The 17,696-nt window shown below is 49.2% G+C and overlaps 1 protein-coding gene and 1 non-coding gene across 7 annotated transcripts in view; both read right to left on the minus strand.

The window, feature by feature from the left end:
• The window catches only part of FHAD1 (forkhead associated phosphopeptide binding domain 1), a 140,226-nt gene that overhangs the window by 49,538 nt on the left and 72,992 nt on the right, over positions 1-17,696 (minus strand). For 5 of the 6 annotated variants that reach the window (XM_067017010.1, XM_067017008.1, XM_067017009.1 and 2 more), the window contains 3 exons: positions 12,894-12,977; positions 12,002-12,154; positions 10,930-11,125 (listed from right to left, as the gene is read on the minus strand). In XM_067017010.1, the coding sequence (XP_066873111.1) occupies positions 10,930-11,125; positions 12,002-12,154; positions 12,894-12,977 (433 nt within the window). Of the gene's footprint in view, positions 1-10,929; positions 11,126-12,001; positions 12,155-12,893; positions 12,978-15,705; positions 15,814-17,696 lie in introns of all 6 variants that reach the window. The other variant, XM_067017012.1, reaches the window with a different exon arrangement.
• Positions 2,602-2,708, minus strand: LOC131747465 (U6 spliceosomal RNA). Its single transcript, XR_009332917.1, has one exon. It is a non-coding gene; the product is annotated as a U6 spliceosomal RNA (small nuclear RNA).

The following is a 17,696-nucleotide window of genomic DNA, read 5'->3' on the forward strand; positions in this document are numbered from 1 at the left end:
CGTAGAGGGAAGAGTTGGGGTGGAAAAAGCTGAGTTCAATCTGGGGCCAGCCTAGGACAGTAGCCTAAAGAGTATAAACTTGATTGAAACATCACTGAAATGTCATGAGTGTGACCTGGGTGCCCGGCCCTCTGCTAAGCGATCAGCGTATCACCCCACTGTATTGTCCCGCCATCGCCTCCTTTTACACCTGAAGCAGTCGGGCTCTGGGACACGTGGCTGCTGCACACCACACAGCTGGCAAATGGCTGAGCGAGGGCTTGGGCTCACAGTGACGTACTCACTGCTGTTTCAGCTTCTGATGGAGCAGTGAGTTGCCTTAAGGAAGGGTGTTTTTTTTTTTTTTTTTTCAGAAAAATGACCGGGATGTATTAGAGATGAAGGAGCCAGCAGCATTTCTTAAGTGCAGCATTCTCGACGTGTTGGGCTGGACAGCCCTTGCGGTGGGAGCCGTCCTGGGCACTGTAGGACGTTTAGCGGCATCCCTGGCCTCTACCTACTGGCTGCCAGGAGCTTCACCCACCCAAGCTGTAATTATCAAGGATGAGAGAGTTTCAAGAAAGCAAACCGAGAGGGTTGGGTAGGCCAGAGAGAGCACGGCGGGGCGAGGAAGGTGGGGCTTCAGTGCAGGGGGGCCACGTCAGTTGCCAAAGAGGCAAAGACAAAGTAGGAAGTTGGTGGTGAGCACACAGGGTGTCATGCAGGGACAGGACAGGAGTACGATCAGTAGAAAAGGAGCTAAAGGAGCAGTGGTCCCAGTGAAGATGCAGCAGCTTGAAGCGCATGTTTGATGGCAAAGGAGAAAGGTGGAGTGAGAGGCTGTGTGCGCTGAAGAAGGAGGTCGTGACTCAGGAGTTTGTGCACAAGGTGGTCTGGGAGGGAGAGAGAAGGGGAGACTCAGGGAGGGAAGAGCTGTATTTGGAAAGAGAACGTAGTGAGGGAAGATAGAGGGAAAGGAGAAAAGATGGGTGCGGAGAGAGACAGGAGGGGAGCTGAACAGGCTCATGCCTGGGCCCTTGACCTCTGACAATGCCACTTGCTGAGAATTTCCAGCTTGGAAGAGTGAGAATAATAATATTATAATAACAGCTCTTCAGTATTAACCACTTGCTGTGTGCCAGGCACCGTGCCAGGAGTTTAACACGTGATATTTTCTGATCATTACAAACAGCCCAGCAAGGAAATGTGTTTGCATTTATAGGTGAGACACAGACGCTCAGCAAGGTTAAGCTATGGAGCTGGTAAGCAGTAGGGTCAGAATTCAGACCTAGGTCTGTCATTCTCTTTTCAGAGAGACTAGAGGCTGGAGAGTGAAGGGCTGGGCTGGCTGATGTGAAGGGTGCGTGAGGAGAGGGGTGCTGGGAGAATCCCGAGATGGCAGAGATGCGTGATGCTGACTTGGGCTGTTGGAAAGAGGGATTTTCTTCTTTGGGAGAAGCAATTCTTGATTATATTTCTGGTTACAAAAGTTACACATGCCCGGGCTTCCCTGGTGGCGCAGTTGTTGAGAGTCCGCCTGCCGATGCAGGGGACGCTGGTTCGTGCCCCGGTCAGGGAAGATCCCACGTGCCGCGGAGCGGCTGCGCCCGTGAGCCGTGGCCGCTGAGCCTGCGCGTCCGGAGCCTGCGCTCCGCAGCGGGAGAGGCCACAGCGGTGAGAGGCCCGCGTACCGCAAAAAAAAAAAAAAAAAAAAAAAAAAAAGTTACACATGCCTATTACACAAATCCAAACAGGGCAGAAACCCATCAAGTGGAAAGTGTCCCCCCGCTGTATCCTCAGTGGCTGGCACACAGTAGGCCTGCAATAAATAGTTGTTGAACGACTGAGTGAAAGTCAAGGCTCACGCAGTCTCATCATGTTGGGATAATACTCTCAACACTTTTATGTCTTTTCCTCCAGATTTCTCCTGTGGTCAGACATTGGCATTTGAAAAAAAAAGGGGGGGGGGAATGGGGAGAACACTGTGCATATTGTATTACGACTTGCTTTTTTTTTTTTTCCCCATAAAAATACTGTGTATCTTGGATATCTGAGAAAGAGCGATTTTCTATGTATGCAGGGAAGCCTTTTATTTGCAACAAAGTCTTGCAGAAACGGACACAATCAACTGAGTTTGCAAAGAAAAATGTAAAAAGTCCTTTCTTTCCCTTATCAAAAGAAGCTGAGAAACCAGGCAGGAGGAGAGGGGAGCTAACTTTTAAGGTCCTCCTTAGATGTTTCCTATCTTCCAGTGGGACCACGCAGTAATCCTTCACCAATCAGATTTTTTTTTTTTTTTTAGGTCACAGCTTTTTTATTTTTTAATTGAGATATAGTCGATGTACAATATTGTATGTTTCAGGTGTACAACATAGTGACTCACAATTTTTAAAGGTTATATTCCATTTATAGTTATTATAAAATATTGGCTATATTCCCTGTGCTGTAAAATATATCGTTGTAGCTTATTTATTTTATACATAGTAGTTTGTACCTCTTTTTTAAAAATTGGAGTATAGTTGCTTTACGATGTTGTGTTAGTTTCTACTGTACAGCAAAGTGAATCAGCTGTATGTATTCATGTATCCCCTCTTTTTTGAATTTCCTTCCCATTCAGGTCACAAAAATATGGAGTGCTTCATGAATTTCCGTGTCATCCTTGCACAGGGGCCATGTTAATCTTCTCTGTATTGTTCCAATTTTAGTATATGTGCTGCTGAAGTGAGCACAGTAGTTTGTCCCTCTTATTTCCCTACCTCTAACTTGTTCCTCCCCCTTTCCCGCTCCCCACTGGTAACCACTAGTTTGTTCTCTATATCTGTGAGTCTGTTTCTTTTTTGTTATATTCACTAGTTTTATTTTTTAGATTCTGCATAAAAGTGATATCATACAGTATTTGTCTTTCTCTGTCTGACATATTTCACTAAGCATAGTACCCTCCAAGTCCATCCATGTTGCTGCAAATGGCAAAATTTCATTCTTTTTTATGGCTGAGTAGTATTCCATTGCATAGAGAGATATATAGATATATCTATATCACATCTATTTTTTTTGGGGGGGGACACGCCATGCAGCTTGTGGAATCTTAGTTCCCCAACCAGGGACTGAACCTGGGCCATGGCAGTGAAAGCGTCGACTCCTATCCACTGGACCGCCAGGGAATTCCCTACTGCATCTTCTTTATCCACTCATCTGTTGATGGGCACTTAGGTTGCTTTCATATCTTGGCTATCGTAAATAACGCTGCTATGAACATTGGGGCGCATGTATCTTTTTGAATTAGTGCTTTTCATTTGGGGGGAATAAATACCCAGGAGTGGAAGTGCTGGATCATATGGCAGTTCTATTTTTAGTCTTTTGAGAAACCTTCAAACTGTTTTCCATAGTGGCCACACCAATTTACATTCCCACCAACAGTGTACAAGGGTTCCCTTTTCTCCATATCCTCGCCAACACTTGTTACTTGTGTTCTTTTTGGTGACGGCCGTTCTGACAGGTGTTAGGTGATATCTTAACCAATCAGATCTTTAGTAGTGACCCCGATCTCCTGGGCTGCTCATGACATGATACAACAATACTTACTCAACCTGGATTTCCCTGAGGGATTTATTCCAGGATTTTGCAGACCTAGCTTGTTACGTGCGTTTTATCCCTTAGGACAATATTTTAAAAGGCAGGTAGTATGGTGGTTCAGAGCAGGGGCTTTGAGGTCAGAGGGACCTGGATGGAGTCCCAGCTTTACCACTCGGCAGCTAGGAAATGCAGCCCGTTGTCAAGAGCCGAGGAAGAAGGCCTGGGAAGAGAACTGAGTGCTCACGGCTAAGCAAATCTGACTAGCCGTCAAATAGAGATGCGGCAGGGGTCACAGGTAAAGGCACCTCGGCGTGAGTAAATCAAGCTGCCCTGCCTGTGTGCATACCCGTCTGCCTGCCATCCACGTTTAGTTCACGTTAAATCAACAAGTATTCAAGGCTGATGCGGATGGCAGCTACCGTTTACTAAGGCTTATTATGTGTGACCCCATGATTTGGTACCACATCGTTTAATCCTCACAACTACCTGGTGACATCTTAACCCCATTTTATAACCAAGTAAACAGAGGCACACAGAAGTCGAGACTTGCTCACACAATGAGTAAGCGCACACTTGAGAGTCAAACCTTAGCAGCTGCTCTCCAAATCCTGAACTCAGAATTATTCGCTATAATGCAAATGGGTCTTTGCTGGGGCAAGGCCCGCGGTGTGCATCAGACGCCCCTCACTCCAGGGATTGAAACTTTCAGGTTTGTCTCTGTTCAAGTTAATGACAGAACCTGTCCTCTAGGAGCTGGGCATGTACCTGGTACCCCTCTGGATCTTCGGAGGGCATGTGGGGCCACAGAAAAAACACAAGTGCTAGGATCACAACGACCTCAGTTTGAGTCCTGACCCTACCACGTATCAGCTGTGTGACTCTGAGCAAGTTTCTTCATGTTATTGATACTCAGTTTCCTTACTTGCAAAATAAAGACAACAACAGTACCTGGCTCATTGGGTTGTTGGAAGATGAAAGTACACAGTACATGTAAAACAACGAACACAGTGACAAGTCCATGGTTCCTACCCCCCTCTTAGGAGCTGTGAACACAGAAGGCTCTTAGGACTGTTTGTGTATATGGTGATGAATGACTGGGGGTCCCCTGCTGGCCTCAGTAACAGGAGGTACCTTGAATCACTTATCATGGTGGACTAACACATAGAAAGTTTTTGAGCCAGTTTCTTCATTTCTAAAATGAGGACAGGGCTTCCCTGGTGGCGCCGTGGTGGAGAGTCCGCCTGCCGATGCAGGGGACGCGGGTTCGTGCCCCGGTCCAGGAAGATCCCACCTGCCGCGGAGCGGCTGGGCCCGTGAGCCGTGGCCGCTGAGCCTGTGCGTCCGGAGCCTGTGCTCCGCAAAGGGAGAGGCCACGGCAGTGAGAGTTTTTTTGCGTACCGCAAAAAAAAAAAAAAAAAAATAAAATAAAATGAGGATAATGTTACCTGCCTTATAGAGTTGTTGTGATGAGGAACCAAGGTTATGTATGGAAAATACTTAGAATGTCGTCTAGAATGTAAGTGCTCAGTAATGAATGGCGGCCGCCATTGTCACCGTCACCATCTACTCATTATTCTCACCACCGTGACCGTCGCCATCCTCATCACCGTAATTATCCTCACCATCTTCACAATCATCATCACCATGTCACCACCATCACCATCCTTGTGTACATGCCTCTAGGAACTATAGGTACAGCAGTGCCTAATACAGAGAACACAGGGGATACTCTAGCTCATTCCATTCTTTTAGTCTTTTGGGGCTTTGCCATAATATTGCTAGTTCTGGAAGATAAAATGCCTTTTACCATCAACTTCCTCTCCTAATGAATGAATAAAGAAGGGGCCGTACTCACTAACTTCTCTATTGCCCTCCATCCTTCTTCTTGACTTCTTAGAACCAAGTAGCTGTAATCACAGAACACAGTCTGTGTTTCCCCAACAGGTGTTCTGTAGAACATTTTCCAAGAGCTGTTAGCTGGGGGTGAGGGCAGCAAGGAAGGAGAAATGTATTTTGGAAACATCGCATTCTTTATCCCATCCTTGCAGATCCATAGTGCGTATCAGTGCAGTAGGGATTCTGCAGAGACCTGTTTGATGTTACTTAAGTCTCCTGACTCTGTGATGTCTGGAGAGAAAGATGGTGGGCCTGAGAAATGCTGCCTGAAAAGAGTCTTTCTCAGGCTTTCTGGACTGGCTGGCCTGATGGCTTAATTTTGCAACCCATGTTTCTTTACGGTAGCATATGACTAGATTTAGAGACAGAGGCTTCAGCAACTCCTGGGACTGGGGAGGGGACAGTGCACACGTTGCTTGGCTCCGCTGTTACTGGGATGGAGATCATGGTCTTTCCTTGTTTTAGTTCTGATTTTGAAGAACAGCTAGAACTGTGGGCCACGTCTCTCCTGGCTTCACGCACACCCAGATTCTGCCATGATTACAACAACAGTAATACTGGGGTCGGGGAGGGGCTGGGTTGCTGGGAGAAATCCAGCCTCCCTCTTCTCTATGCTATCTGTGAGGGGCAGGCACTTACAGAAAAGCTAATCTTGATTTTGCCTTTCTTTTTAAAGACGTTTAAAAGAAATTCACACCACCTTCTGGATTACCTTAGAGATATCCTGGCTGGGGTTGTTTAATCACCGGAGTTGAAAATCACTCCTCTATTCTCATTCATTATTGTAAGAATCAAGTTTGTGCAGCCTCTCTGGAGAGCGATTTGGCAAGAAGGATCAACAATAAATGTTGGAGTTTCCCAGGTGTGGCCCTGGGCTCTCCCTTCTCATTCAATACTTTCTTCCTAGTGATACCATTCACACATATGGCTTTAATCACCATCCATCCATCCACCCATCCATCCATCCCATTTGACTAAGCACCCGCTATGTGGCACATGTTCTTCTGGGTTCTGGGGCCACATCACTGATATGGTTGGCTATCCAGGGTGACAGCTGCGTCCTTGGCACCTCACTTTGGATGTCTACAGGCACCTCACACTCATCTTCTCCCTCAAACCTGGTCCTCCTGCGGCATTCCTTACTCTGGATTTTAGTGAAGGAACCACATCTGTACTTTTAACACAAGCCAGAAACCTGGAGATCTGTAGCCCCCTTTCTCTCTATCACTTCCCTTCTAGCCATATCTAACTCCGTCACTGAGGCCTGTTGATTCCTCTCTTAAATGCCCCTGGAATCTTCTCTCTTGCTCCGTCCCCTCCCTTGCCACAGTGAGGGCAACCATTGTGTCTTGTGACAGCCTCCTAACTGCTCTCCCGGGGTTCTGTGCTGGCCACCTTCCTGTACATTTTCCACTCGTGACCAAGATGACTGTCTCCAAATGCAAGCCTGTTCCATCAGTTCCTTACTTAAAATCTTTCATGGGCTTCTCTCTGCTCTCAGGTTAAAGCAGAGCTTCTTACCAGGGCTCTGCAAGCCCCCGGCCCCACCATGATACAGCCCCTGCAGACCTCCTTCACCAGTCCCCGCCCTCCGCCTCCATTTCTTTTAGCCCCTTGAGTTCTCCATGCTTCCTGCGATCCCACTATGCTGCTCCCTCCACCCAGAATGCCCTCCCCTCCCCTCTTTGGCAAATAACTCCTATGCATCCTGCAGGTGCCCTGCCGTCCCTGACCAGGTCAGAGCCCTGCACTTCTCCTTCAAAGCAACTGTCACGATTAAAGTTTTACATGTGAGTGATTTTTCAGTTAATGCCCCACCCTATTCCTCCCTGAGACCATAATATCTACAAGCGCAGGGATAGTGCTGTTATCTCCCCAATACTTTTTTTTTTTTTTTTTTTTGCTGTACGTGGGCCTCTCACTGTTGTGGCCTCTCCTGCTGCGGAGCACAGGCTCTGGCCGTGCAGGCTCAGCGGCCATGGCTCACGGGCCCAGCCGCTCCGCGGCATGTGGCATCTTCCCGGACTGGGGCAAGAACCCGTGTCCCCTGCATCGGCCGGCAGACTCTCAACCACTGCGCCACCAGGGAAGCCCTCCCCAATATTTTATTATGAAAGATTTCAAATGTACAGCGAAGAGGGAGGAATTTTACAGCCAACATCCGTATACCCCATGGCCTGGATTCTACCTGTTTCTGACCCCATTATATCTCCATCCTGCACTGTGCCTGGGATCTAGGAGGCCTGTGATGAATCTTTGTTGAATGAAAGTGGTTCATATCCCTCCACATCTAGGATGATAAAGATAAGATGAACAGGTATGTGTGAATAATATTTATGTCAGCCTCATCCATTAAGTGTGAAAAACTGGAAACAACTTAAATGCCCACGACACAGGACTGCCTAAATAAATTATGGTACATCCTGCAGAATGGGTTTCCTTGCCATCAGTGACAGCGATGATGTAGATCTGTGTGTATTGACATGGAAGGGTGTTCCTGATGTACTGTTAGGAACGAAACTAAAGGAAATTGGGTATAATGTGACATTATTCTTTTGTAAAGTTAAAAAATCAATACATGGGGCTTCGCTGGTGGCGCAGTGGTTGAGAGTCCGCCTGCCGATGCAGGGGACGCGGGTTGGTGCCCAGGTCTGGGAAGATCCCATGTGCTGCGTAAAGGCTGGGCCCATGAGCCATGGCCGCTGAGCCTGCACGTCCGGGGCCTGTGCTCCGCAACGGGAGAGGCCACAGCAGCGAGAGGCCCGCATACTGAAAAAAAAAAAAAAATCAATACATATATATGGGTAGTGCCTATTTTATGCCAGGTACTATTCTAAGTACTTTACATATATCAATGCATTTTAATCCTCTCAACAATCCTGAGGGGTGAGTATTCCCTATTATCCCCATTTTACAGGTAAAGAAACAGGCACAGAGAGGGGAAGTAACTTGCCTAGAATCACACAGTTCTTTCCATGGGAAAATGCCTTGGAAGTTACACACAAAATATGATAGTAGTGACAATACCAGACGCTAGCGAGGATGTGAAGCAACAGGAACTCTCATTGATCGTTGGTGGGAATGCAAAACAGCCACTTTGGAAAAGAGATTTGTGGTTTTCTTAAAAACTACACGCACTCTAGGGACTTCCCTGGTGGCGCAGTGGTTAAGAATCCGCCTGCCAATGCAGGGGACACAGGTTCAAGCCCTGGTCCGGGAAGATCCCACATGCCGAGGAGCAGCTGGGCCCGTGTGCCACAACTACTGAGCCTGCGCTCTAGAGCCCGTGAGCCACAACTACTGAGCCCATGTGCCGCAACTACTGAAGCCTGCGCGCCTAGAGCCCGTGCTCCGCAACAAGGGAAGCCACCGCAATGAGAAGCCCGCGCACCGCTACGAAGAGTAGCCCCCGCTTGCGGCAACTGGAGAAAGCCCGCGCGCAGCAATAAAGACCCAATGCAGCCAAAAATAAATAAAATAAAATAAATTAATTAAAAAAAAAACAAAGCTAAATGTACTCTAACCACATGATTCAGCAACCACGCCCTTGGTATTTACTCAAAGGAGTTGAAAACATGTCCACACAAAACCCTGTGCATGGACATTTACGGCAGCTTTATTCATAACTGGCCAAACTTGGAAGCCACCAGGATGTCCTTCAGTGTAGGTGAATGGATAATGGAATATTATTTGGCACTTAAAAAAAAAAAGAAGAGCTATCAAGCCGTGAAAAAACTTGGAGGAAACGAAAATGCTTATTACTAAATAAAAGAAACTAATCTGAAAAGTTGTATGATTCCAACTACATAATATCCTGGAAAAGGCAAAAACTATGGTGATGGTAAAAAGATCTGTGGTTGCCAGGGGCTGGGGCAGGGCGGGGAGGGAGCACAGAGGATTTTCAGGGCAGTGAAACTATTCTTTTTTTTTTTCTTTTTTGGATAAGCTTCTTTTATTTGGGTTAAAAATGTCCAGTTTTGAAAAGAAAAGAAGTTTTCTAAAAAACATAAGTCCTCAAACCACAAGTTTCCCCGTGACGAGCTGAATTCCTGAACACTGCAGAGGGATTACTGGAGATGTTGATTACTTAAGACACTAATAGGAAGGCGCTGAAGAACAGCAGGGCCAGGCTTCAATCAGGCAAACGTGTGCTGCCATGGAGGAATTGCACAGGCTGGCTTTGAAGTTGGCTTCTCCTTTGCTTCTTTCTATTTTGTTAAACTTGTAGCTTTACTTTCCTCAACCTCTAGAATATGAGTTTCTAGATATTCTGGTTTATGGGTTACCATCGTTTTGCTGTATTCCCATGTCCCTGATCTGTAACTTCACCCACCCCACTTCCCCTCTATGGACTCCACGGTGGCTTTTAATGAATTCTCTGTACTTTCTGTTACTATGTAGTTATAGAGTGACCTGAGAAGTGAAACTCATAAATCGAGTTGACCTAATGCCAGGGCTTTGTGCACGGAATCCACCAACGTGCTCGAGGTGGCCTGATCTGAACCTCATCCCCCACCGCGCTCCCTGCCTTCTGCTTATGGCAGTAGATTCAGGATCAAAGGCACCTTCAGGATTGGACCGTCTTCCCGGTGGAGGACGGTGATTTACAGGGCCTCCGGGTCCTGCCCAGGGGTTGGCCTCATTATTGGTGGACCTGCTGGTCTCAGGACTTAATGAAGCTCAGGTTCTCGATGTCTCATCACCGAAAGAATTCAGTGAGAGCCAAAGTGATAGGTAAGACGTGGATTTATTTAGAGAGAAACACACTCCACAGACAGAGCTGGGCCGTCTCAGAAGGCGAGAAAGGCCAGGGCGGTGAAACGACTCTGTATGATATTATAATGGTGGATACATGTCATTACACATTTGTCCAAGCCCAAACCTATAGGATGTACAACATCAAGAGTGAACCCTACACAGCATTGTAAATCAACTACACTCCAATAAAATTAAAATTAAAAAAAAAAAAAAAGAGTGAACCCTAATGTAAACCATGGACTTTGGGTGATTATGATGCGTCAATGTAGGTTCATCGGTTCTAACAACTGTACCTCTCTGGTGCTGATGTTGATAATGGGGGAGGCTGTGTATGAGTGGGGACAGGGGGTACCTGGGAAATCTCTATATCATCCTCTCAATTTTGCCATGAACATAAAACTGCTCTAAAAAAAGTCTCTACTATATATATGTATATATATATATATATATATATATATGGTTACTTCTGAGAGAGAAGATTTAGCATAATTTTGATTTTTCCTTTTGCCTCTGTCACGTCTCATTTTTTCTCCAGTAATCACGTCTCACTTGTGTACTTTTTTCCAGGAACACTGCTTCTCAAGTGGTGAAGCAAAGTGAAGTCTGGAGAAGGGAACACTTGGCCACATACCTAAGAAGCCTCCCTCAACAGATGTCCCATCGTGATCAGATTCAACGCAATATTTCAGCCATGCAACTATGTGAGAAAAGAGTTGCAATCACCTTTGTCGGAGCTGGAGAACTGGATCCCCACCTCGTGGAGGAGATGCTCCATTTCCTCCAGCCAGGACACTGACAGGCGCAAGATGTCCAGCGCCACCTTCCGGAGGCCTGAGACAGGTGGGCTCACCTGCAGGTGCTGCAGGAGGTCGACCTCCTTCTTCAGGTCATTGCTACAGCAAGACATTTTCATGCAAGCCTGGAAAGAGATGAGGTCGTGAGGAGCCCGGGCACCATCGCCAGAAATAGCACCTGACGGTTGTGACCCGCGAAGAGCAGTGTTCTTGACGTGCCCGTGAAGCAGGCAGCGCCGTACGTTGGCCGCCCTGTGACGGCCCAGTTCTACTTGCCTTTTGTGGGGGGCGGAAGGAAGGAGGCAGCTTTTATTTCATGTGCACTCTACTTTGGACTCTGGATGGTCAAAGGGACCCTGTGTTTAGGTATAGGCAATTCCAAAGTCAAATTGCCAAGGACGATTTGGCTGAAACGAGAACCAAATTTGGCTACAGAATTCCTGCTGAGATCAACACATAAGCTGGTCATAAAGTGCGGTTTCCTGATTTGAAAGAGTGCTGACAAGCCAACGTTTGCACAGACTCCCCAAATAGTAGCTGCATATTTCCAGAGAAAGCAGAAGCAGCTGCCTGATGTGATAAGCTGGATCCCTGCGTGGGGGCCATGAAGGGGCGGGGGCTCTGCTAGACCCTCTGGTCCCGTCTCCTCCAAAGTCAAAGGCAACAAGGGTAAGAGCAGCCTTCCACTGCTGGGACAGAAAAGAAAAATGCAAATAAAGAGCAGAATGTTTCTTTGGTTTCTCTGGAAATAACACGGGGCTGTTTTTTTCCCCCGGGGTCTGGGGCCTCCCAAAGGCAGTACTTGGAGTGTGTCGGGCAGCTGCTCCTTGGCCACACCAAGTTCACCTGGGAGGCATTTCTGGAGGTCCTTTGTTTTCTGATCTCAAACAGATTTCTCCAACAAGAGAAAAGGTGGACTAAAAGCAGAGCTGGACAATTTCCTGAGCCAGGAGCACAAAAATGAGACACAGGGGACATTTGAGAAATGGAGGAGGGGGCACCTGGCAACTGTCTAAGGATGTCTTCAGCTTCTCGATGTTCTCTGTGATTTCCTCCTGTTTGGAGCTGCTGGGCTGGGTCTTCTTCTGCAGGGTCCACTTTTTCTGCTGAAAGTTGATGTTGTCCCCCGTGGCCCTGGTGATCTTCTTTATTAACTGGTGAGAAAAAGAAAAAACAAAGATTTAAAAAATGCAGGCTGGCTCTGGGGGGAGGGGACCTGGAGGGCTTCAGCTTAAGCTCGGAGGAGGGAGGTCCTGGCGTGTTTTGGTGATGGCACTGGAGGGTGGATGTCGGCTCTGTCACCAGGGCACGTTTCCCAGGATCAGAGATGGTTTTGAAGAGCCAAAGGCCTGTCACGTGGCCACGAGTGTGTTCTAGATTCTTCTGCATTCTGGGAATGATTCATAATGCTGAGCCTGATGCCGTGGGCCCCTAAAAAGGAGGTTCTCCAAGAGAAGCCCGTGGTGTGACTTTTTTGGACCCGCGCACTGACACCCAGGGCTGGAGAGGATAAACGGAAGACTAATAAGGCAGTCGTTACAGCCAGAGGCCCAGCCTCACCGCCATCTGCCTCTTCAGAAGAAACGAGCGAGCGAGGACGCACCGTCCAGGTGGAGGCCGCCCCTTTCCTCGCGGGGCTAACGGAGGTTAACCGTGCGGGTCTGGCGACCAGACACAGTCCTGGGTGGTTTAATTTGATTTTCACAGAGGCACTGCAAGGGAGTTTAACAGGCTTTTACTTTAAAAGCCAGGAAATCCCAGAAAATCAAAACAAATCTTTATGGTGTAGCAACAGTGTGAAAAATATGTGCCACCAACAAAAAACAGAAACATATGCTCCCAGTGTCTGGAGTCCCGGGTCCCTGAAAGAGAAGGCGGGGAAGAGAGACGAACCTGCTGATCGGAGACAGGTTTGTCCTGGAACGGTTTCACGCGTCCGTAGGTGGCCTTGATGACCTGACTTCTGAAAAGCTCCAGCTGCAGCACAAAGACAGGGAAGGGGATGAGGTGAGTGGCGCAGCTGCAGCCGCAAGGCTGGGGGAGGCGCCTCCGTCGTCGGGTCTGGGAGAAATCGGTGAGAAGGCTCTGCACGCCGTTAGTGGTCATTATGGGTAATTAACACCTTCACCTCTCACCGGAAGGGTCAGTGCCCACACAAGAGAGGGCGACAGCAGGTTTTAATGACTTTTCAGGTGTGCCCGCCTAACCTAGCCGACGCACGTGGTCAGCACACACACGTCTCGGGCTCTCGGAAGAGCCACTTGCTGCCAATTATGCAGTGGGAAGTCCAGGGCCAGGAGCGCTCTGCTGTAATTGCTCCGTTGGCACCAGGCTGTGAGATAAATATTGAGGCTGTCAGCCCGAGTAACTCGTGTAATCAGCAAGGGCGCCTGGGGGGAGAAGGAGGGGCTGCCTGCTGCCATTTTGTGCCTTAGACTTTGTGTCCTGAAGACGACGGCTCCTGTATTCCTCTCCAGGCCCCCGGAGCCTGGTGCAGTGCCTGGCACACAGCAGGCACTCAATAAATGTTCATCGAATGCTTACAACAGAAACATCTGTCAGGTCAGATGTTCAAAGTCCTCTACTTCAGTTCAGCCGGTTTTTTACTGAGTGCCTCCCTGGTGCTGGTGTCTTCATATTATGGATGGTGAAACAACGCAGTTAAATGAAATCAGGGCTTCTAGAATGACGAGTTCAAGATGCCCCAGGCTCATGAGACCTGTACGGCAAAGAAGCCCAAGTTGCTCTGGAAATTTACCAACACGATGGCCCTTGGCCTGGGTTTTTGGCTCACTGGCAAAATGTGGTCATGAAAGGCTCTAAAACAGAGCCCTGAAGGACCATAAGGGCCACTGACTCAATGAGAACGTCAACAGGTCCCAAGACACAGGAGTCCGCTGCACACCAGGGAGCTCTGGGAAGCCAAGAAGAGGAACTGTGACTCTTCTAAGGACACCTCTGCAGTCATCCTGCCGGAAGCCAACCGGGTGATTGGAGGGACTCTGGGTCATCTGCTGGTTTCATGGCCAAGGGAGGGTCCTAGCTCGCCCAAGGAAGAGGTTATGTAGAGAGGGCCCTGTGGGCGGTGGCCCTATGGGACTGCTTGGCGGGGGGTGGGGGTAGGGAGGGACAGGTCCTGCTGGACGATGGGCTGAGTCCTGTGGTCGCTGGCCTGGGGAAGGGCAGGACCTCAGGCCGGGAGCGGGCTGTGGAGACAAGGGGGTGAAGCAGGAAGGCCCAGGCAGCGCAGAGAAGGCTCATGCGTCCTTTCTCTCTCGAGTCTAGACCTGGAGGAATCTCGGTGTCTCTGAGGGTCTTCCTGGATGGCCAGAGCCATGACCAGGCCCTCGGCAAGTGGCGCAGATCATGCCCTCAAAGCGGGTGTGCGCTGTGGGTGCAGAGTGCCAGAAAGGTGAGGGGTAGCCCAGGTGCGCGGAGGGAAGCCCAGGCTGGCAGGCTCTCCGCCTTGCTAAGGGGTCGGCACCCTGCGGGAGAAAGGACCCCCGGGGGTGACGGTGTGGAAGTTGGTTGAAGCGGCTTTAAAACCTTCCTGAGAGTCAGCATCGTCATTTGACTTGTGGGCGCCTCTGAAGTTCAGCGCGTGGGACAAATTCCGGCCACACTGATGGTTCAGGCTTGGACGCTACCAGATGGAAGGGCTTTGGGAGCTGGGCTGGGTGGGCCGGAGGGCTCCTTTAAGGATTGTGGTTCTTAACCTTTTCTGGTGGTTTACAGATCCTTCTGAGAATCCAGTGAGTGACAAGGTGGACTCTCTCTCCCAGAAAAAGAAAAGCACAAACACGCACACGCACCATGTTCTTGGTCCCCCTGGAGCCGTGGCTGCCAGGAGAGGATGCCTTGTGGAGGGGTCCAAGGTGGGCTGCCCTCGGTGGGCCATATTGTGGAGGGCCAGTGCCCCATCTTGGGTTCTCGTTTGCTCTCCCTTAGCCTTTGGTGAAGGCTCGTTTGCATGTTCTGGCCCTCATGTCTGTGCCACTGGAAGAGGAAGGGCCACTGGGCCATCCTGGGTCACAGCCCTGGGAAACGGCCCTCTCCCCCCGCCCTGCCCATCTCCATCTGCCATAAGCTGTGGCATTCTGGCTTTTATTTTATTAAGAAAAGTGACAGGACTTCCCTGGCGCTCCGGTGGTTAAGACTCCGCGCTTCCACTGCAGGGGGCACGGGTTCCATCCCTGGTGGGGGAACTAAAATCCAGCAAGCCACGCCGTTCGGCCAAACCAAACCAAACCAAACAAACAAACAAACAAACAAACAAAAAGAAATGTGGCATTTCCCTGGGGACGCTGACTGTAGCATCTGTTTGGGGGCCCAGAGGAAGAAAGATCGCGGTACATGTCAGGACAAAAAATGTGAAGGAGAAAGTGCTAGAAACACCACAGGGGTCAAGAGCTCAAACCCTTCCCAAGAGGGAACCGCACAGCTGGCTCACTGGGGCCTGGAGCTGGGACTGGCTGCTCGGTCAGGGTCTCAGGCAACAGCAGGCGCTGGGGTGGGCAGCTTCCCAGAAGGAAAAGCTTCTTTAGAGATGTCCACTGGGACGTGGAAGCCGCGCAAAGCCCTGCCCCTGAGATAAGCGGGTGAACTAAACCAGGCCGCCCTCCTCCTCACTTATCCCTGCCGGCCGCTTGGGAGCAGGACTCCGTGGAGAGCACGGGCCCGTGAAGGGGCTCTGCAGCACGCCTACCTGACCTACTGCCCTTTGCAAATTGGCTTTAATGAGGTTTTCTCTGTTCCCCATTTCTTGCAGCTGAAGCAATTTCCTTCTGGAATCCTCCTGAAGCTTCTCTTCAACCTGAAAGGATGATGAAAGCGTGGGCTTGCTGCTAATGTGATTATCATGCCCTCTGGGGAAACTCTTCCGGGCGGGGGGTGGCTAATGGCAGTGGGGGAGTCCCTGAGGGGTAGCTAGGGATAGCTGCAGCCCAGTGTCAGGGGTCACAGGCATGCATGGGGTGGAGGCAAACTCACAGGGAGTTGCCCCCTATGGGAAAGGGCCGAGCTCTGCACCCTGGGCTCAACTATGTTCTACCACAGACTCCAGTCCCAGCTCAGTCCCTAACAAGCCGTACGACCCTGGGAAAGTTATTTCACTGCTCCGTGACTCAATGTCCGCATCTGTCAAATGGGGATGATGATACTAGGACCACCGCATAGAGTTATTGTGGGGATTCAGTGGTTGGAATAGTGCTTAAGGGCTCTGTGAGTGTGTTAAGTACTGTCGTAACCTATGAAAGGTGGACGGGAATGTCCGCCGTACAGTCTTGTTCTAATAACTCATGATGGGTACTTGGAAATGTTATTATTGGGTTTATTATCATAACTATTGGTCGTTACCCCTTTGAGCACACTCGGTGTGGAAACCTCTCTGGAGGCTCGCTAAAGCAATGTCTATTAAGAATTGTAGGCTGCAAAGGAAGGCGTTTAAAGTGGAGAAGCTTGCCTATATTTTCCCCCTTGCTTGGGTAACAGTCAACGCACGGTGAGCTTGGCTACCCTTTGCTGGCCAGTGTAGGCCTGGCAGCTGCTCAGTTCTTGGACGCACCTGCTGAGCCTTGGGCTCTGGCGCTAACAGGAGATGAGGCAAACTCTCGTCAATAAATGGAAAGATTTTGCGCTGAAACAAATTCACAGGCTGTTTATCAGGGATCTGAAGAGGGGGAATCACGGGGATGTAATAAAAGACCCAGCAAAGCCCTTAAGAGCTTTCTTCTGAGTAGTGTGGTACCGTGGAAGAGCCTCTACCCAGCTCCGTTACCTTGGAAAAGTCATCTAACCTCTCTGGGCCTTAGTTTTCTCCCAGGTCTAAACATGCTCTGACTTCTATCTCAGCAGCCTTTTTCATACGCTGCAAAAGCCAAGCCCAACCTTGGACTCTGCCCTTATCTGTGTTCTCCATGAACACATTCCCATCCGCGAGCCTCCGAGTCACCTTCGGCGGCCGCCCTGCTCCCTCTCTCCCTCTCGGTAGTCTCACGCCTGTCCTCCAGTCCCTCTCACATGCGAGTTGGCCTGTGACAGCTGGCCTCCTTGCCTCTAGTTTAGTTTCTTCCAGTGCAATCTGAACGGTACCGCGAGAGTTACCCAGCTGTAAGGCAGCTCTGCCCAACAGAACTCTCTGCCACGGTACAGGTACTCTGAGCGAGGCTGTGTTGTCTAATACGGCAGCCACCAGCCACATCTGGGTATCGAGCACTCGAAATGTAGCTGGTGTGACGGAGGAACTGAATTTAAAATTTTATTTAATTTTGATTAATTTAAGTGTATACAGTAGCATGTGGCTGTTTGCTACGCCAGGGTAACTGAAGTCAGACGAACCTGGAGTCAGACAAAACCGACTGTGCAGTTGGGCTAGTTACTTCACTATTAACTAGTAGCCTTGACTTTCTCATCTGTAAAATGGAGAGGATGATTTCTAGATCACAGCGCTGTTGTGAAGATGAAGAGATGGAATGTTCGGGGTAATGCCTAGTACATGAGAAATTGTAACTATCATTTTCACCCTTATTACTGTCCACGAATGTCACTGCATCAGTCCCTTGTTCAGAAGCCTTAGTAGCTCCCCACTGCCTATGTGGTACAGAGCCCAAGCGCCTGAACTAAGGCAAAACACCAAGCCAGGGATTCAAGAAGCCCCGACGAACTCTGAACGAGGTAAACAAAAATGAATCCACACCT

Source organism: Kogia breviceps, chromosome 1, assembly GCF_026419965.1.
Source record: "Kogia breviceps isolate mKogBre1 chromosome 1, mKogBre1 haplotype 1, whole genome shotgun sequence".
Classification (NCBI taxonomy): Eukaryota; Metazoa; Chordata; class Mammalia; order Artiodactyla; family Physeteridae; genus Kogia; species Kogia breviceps.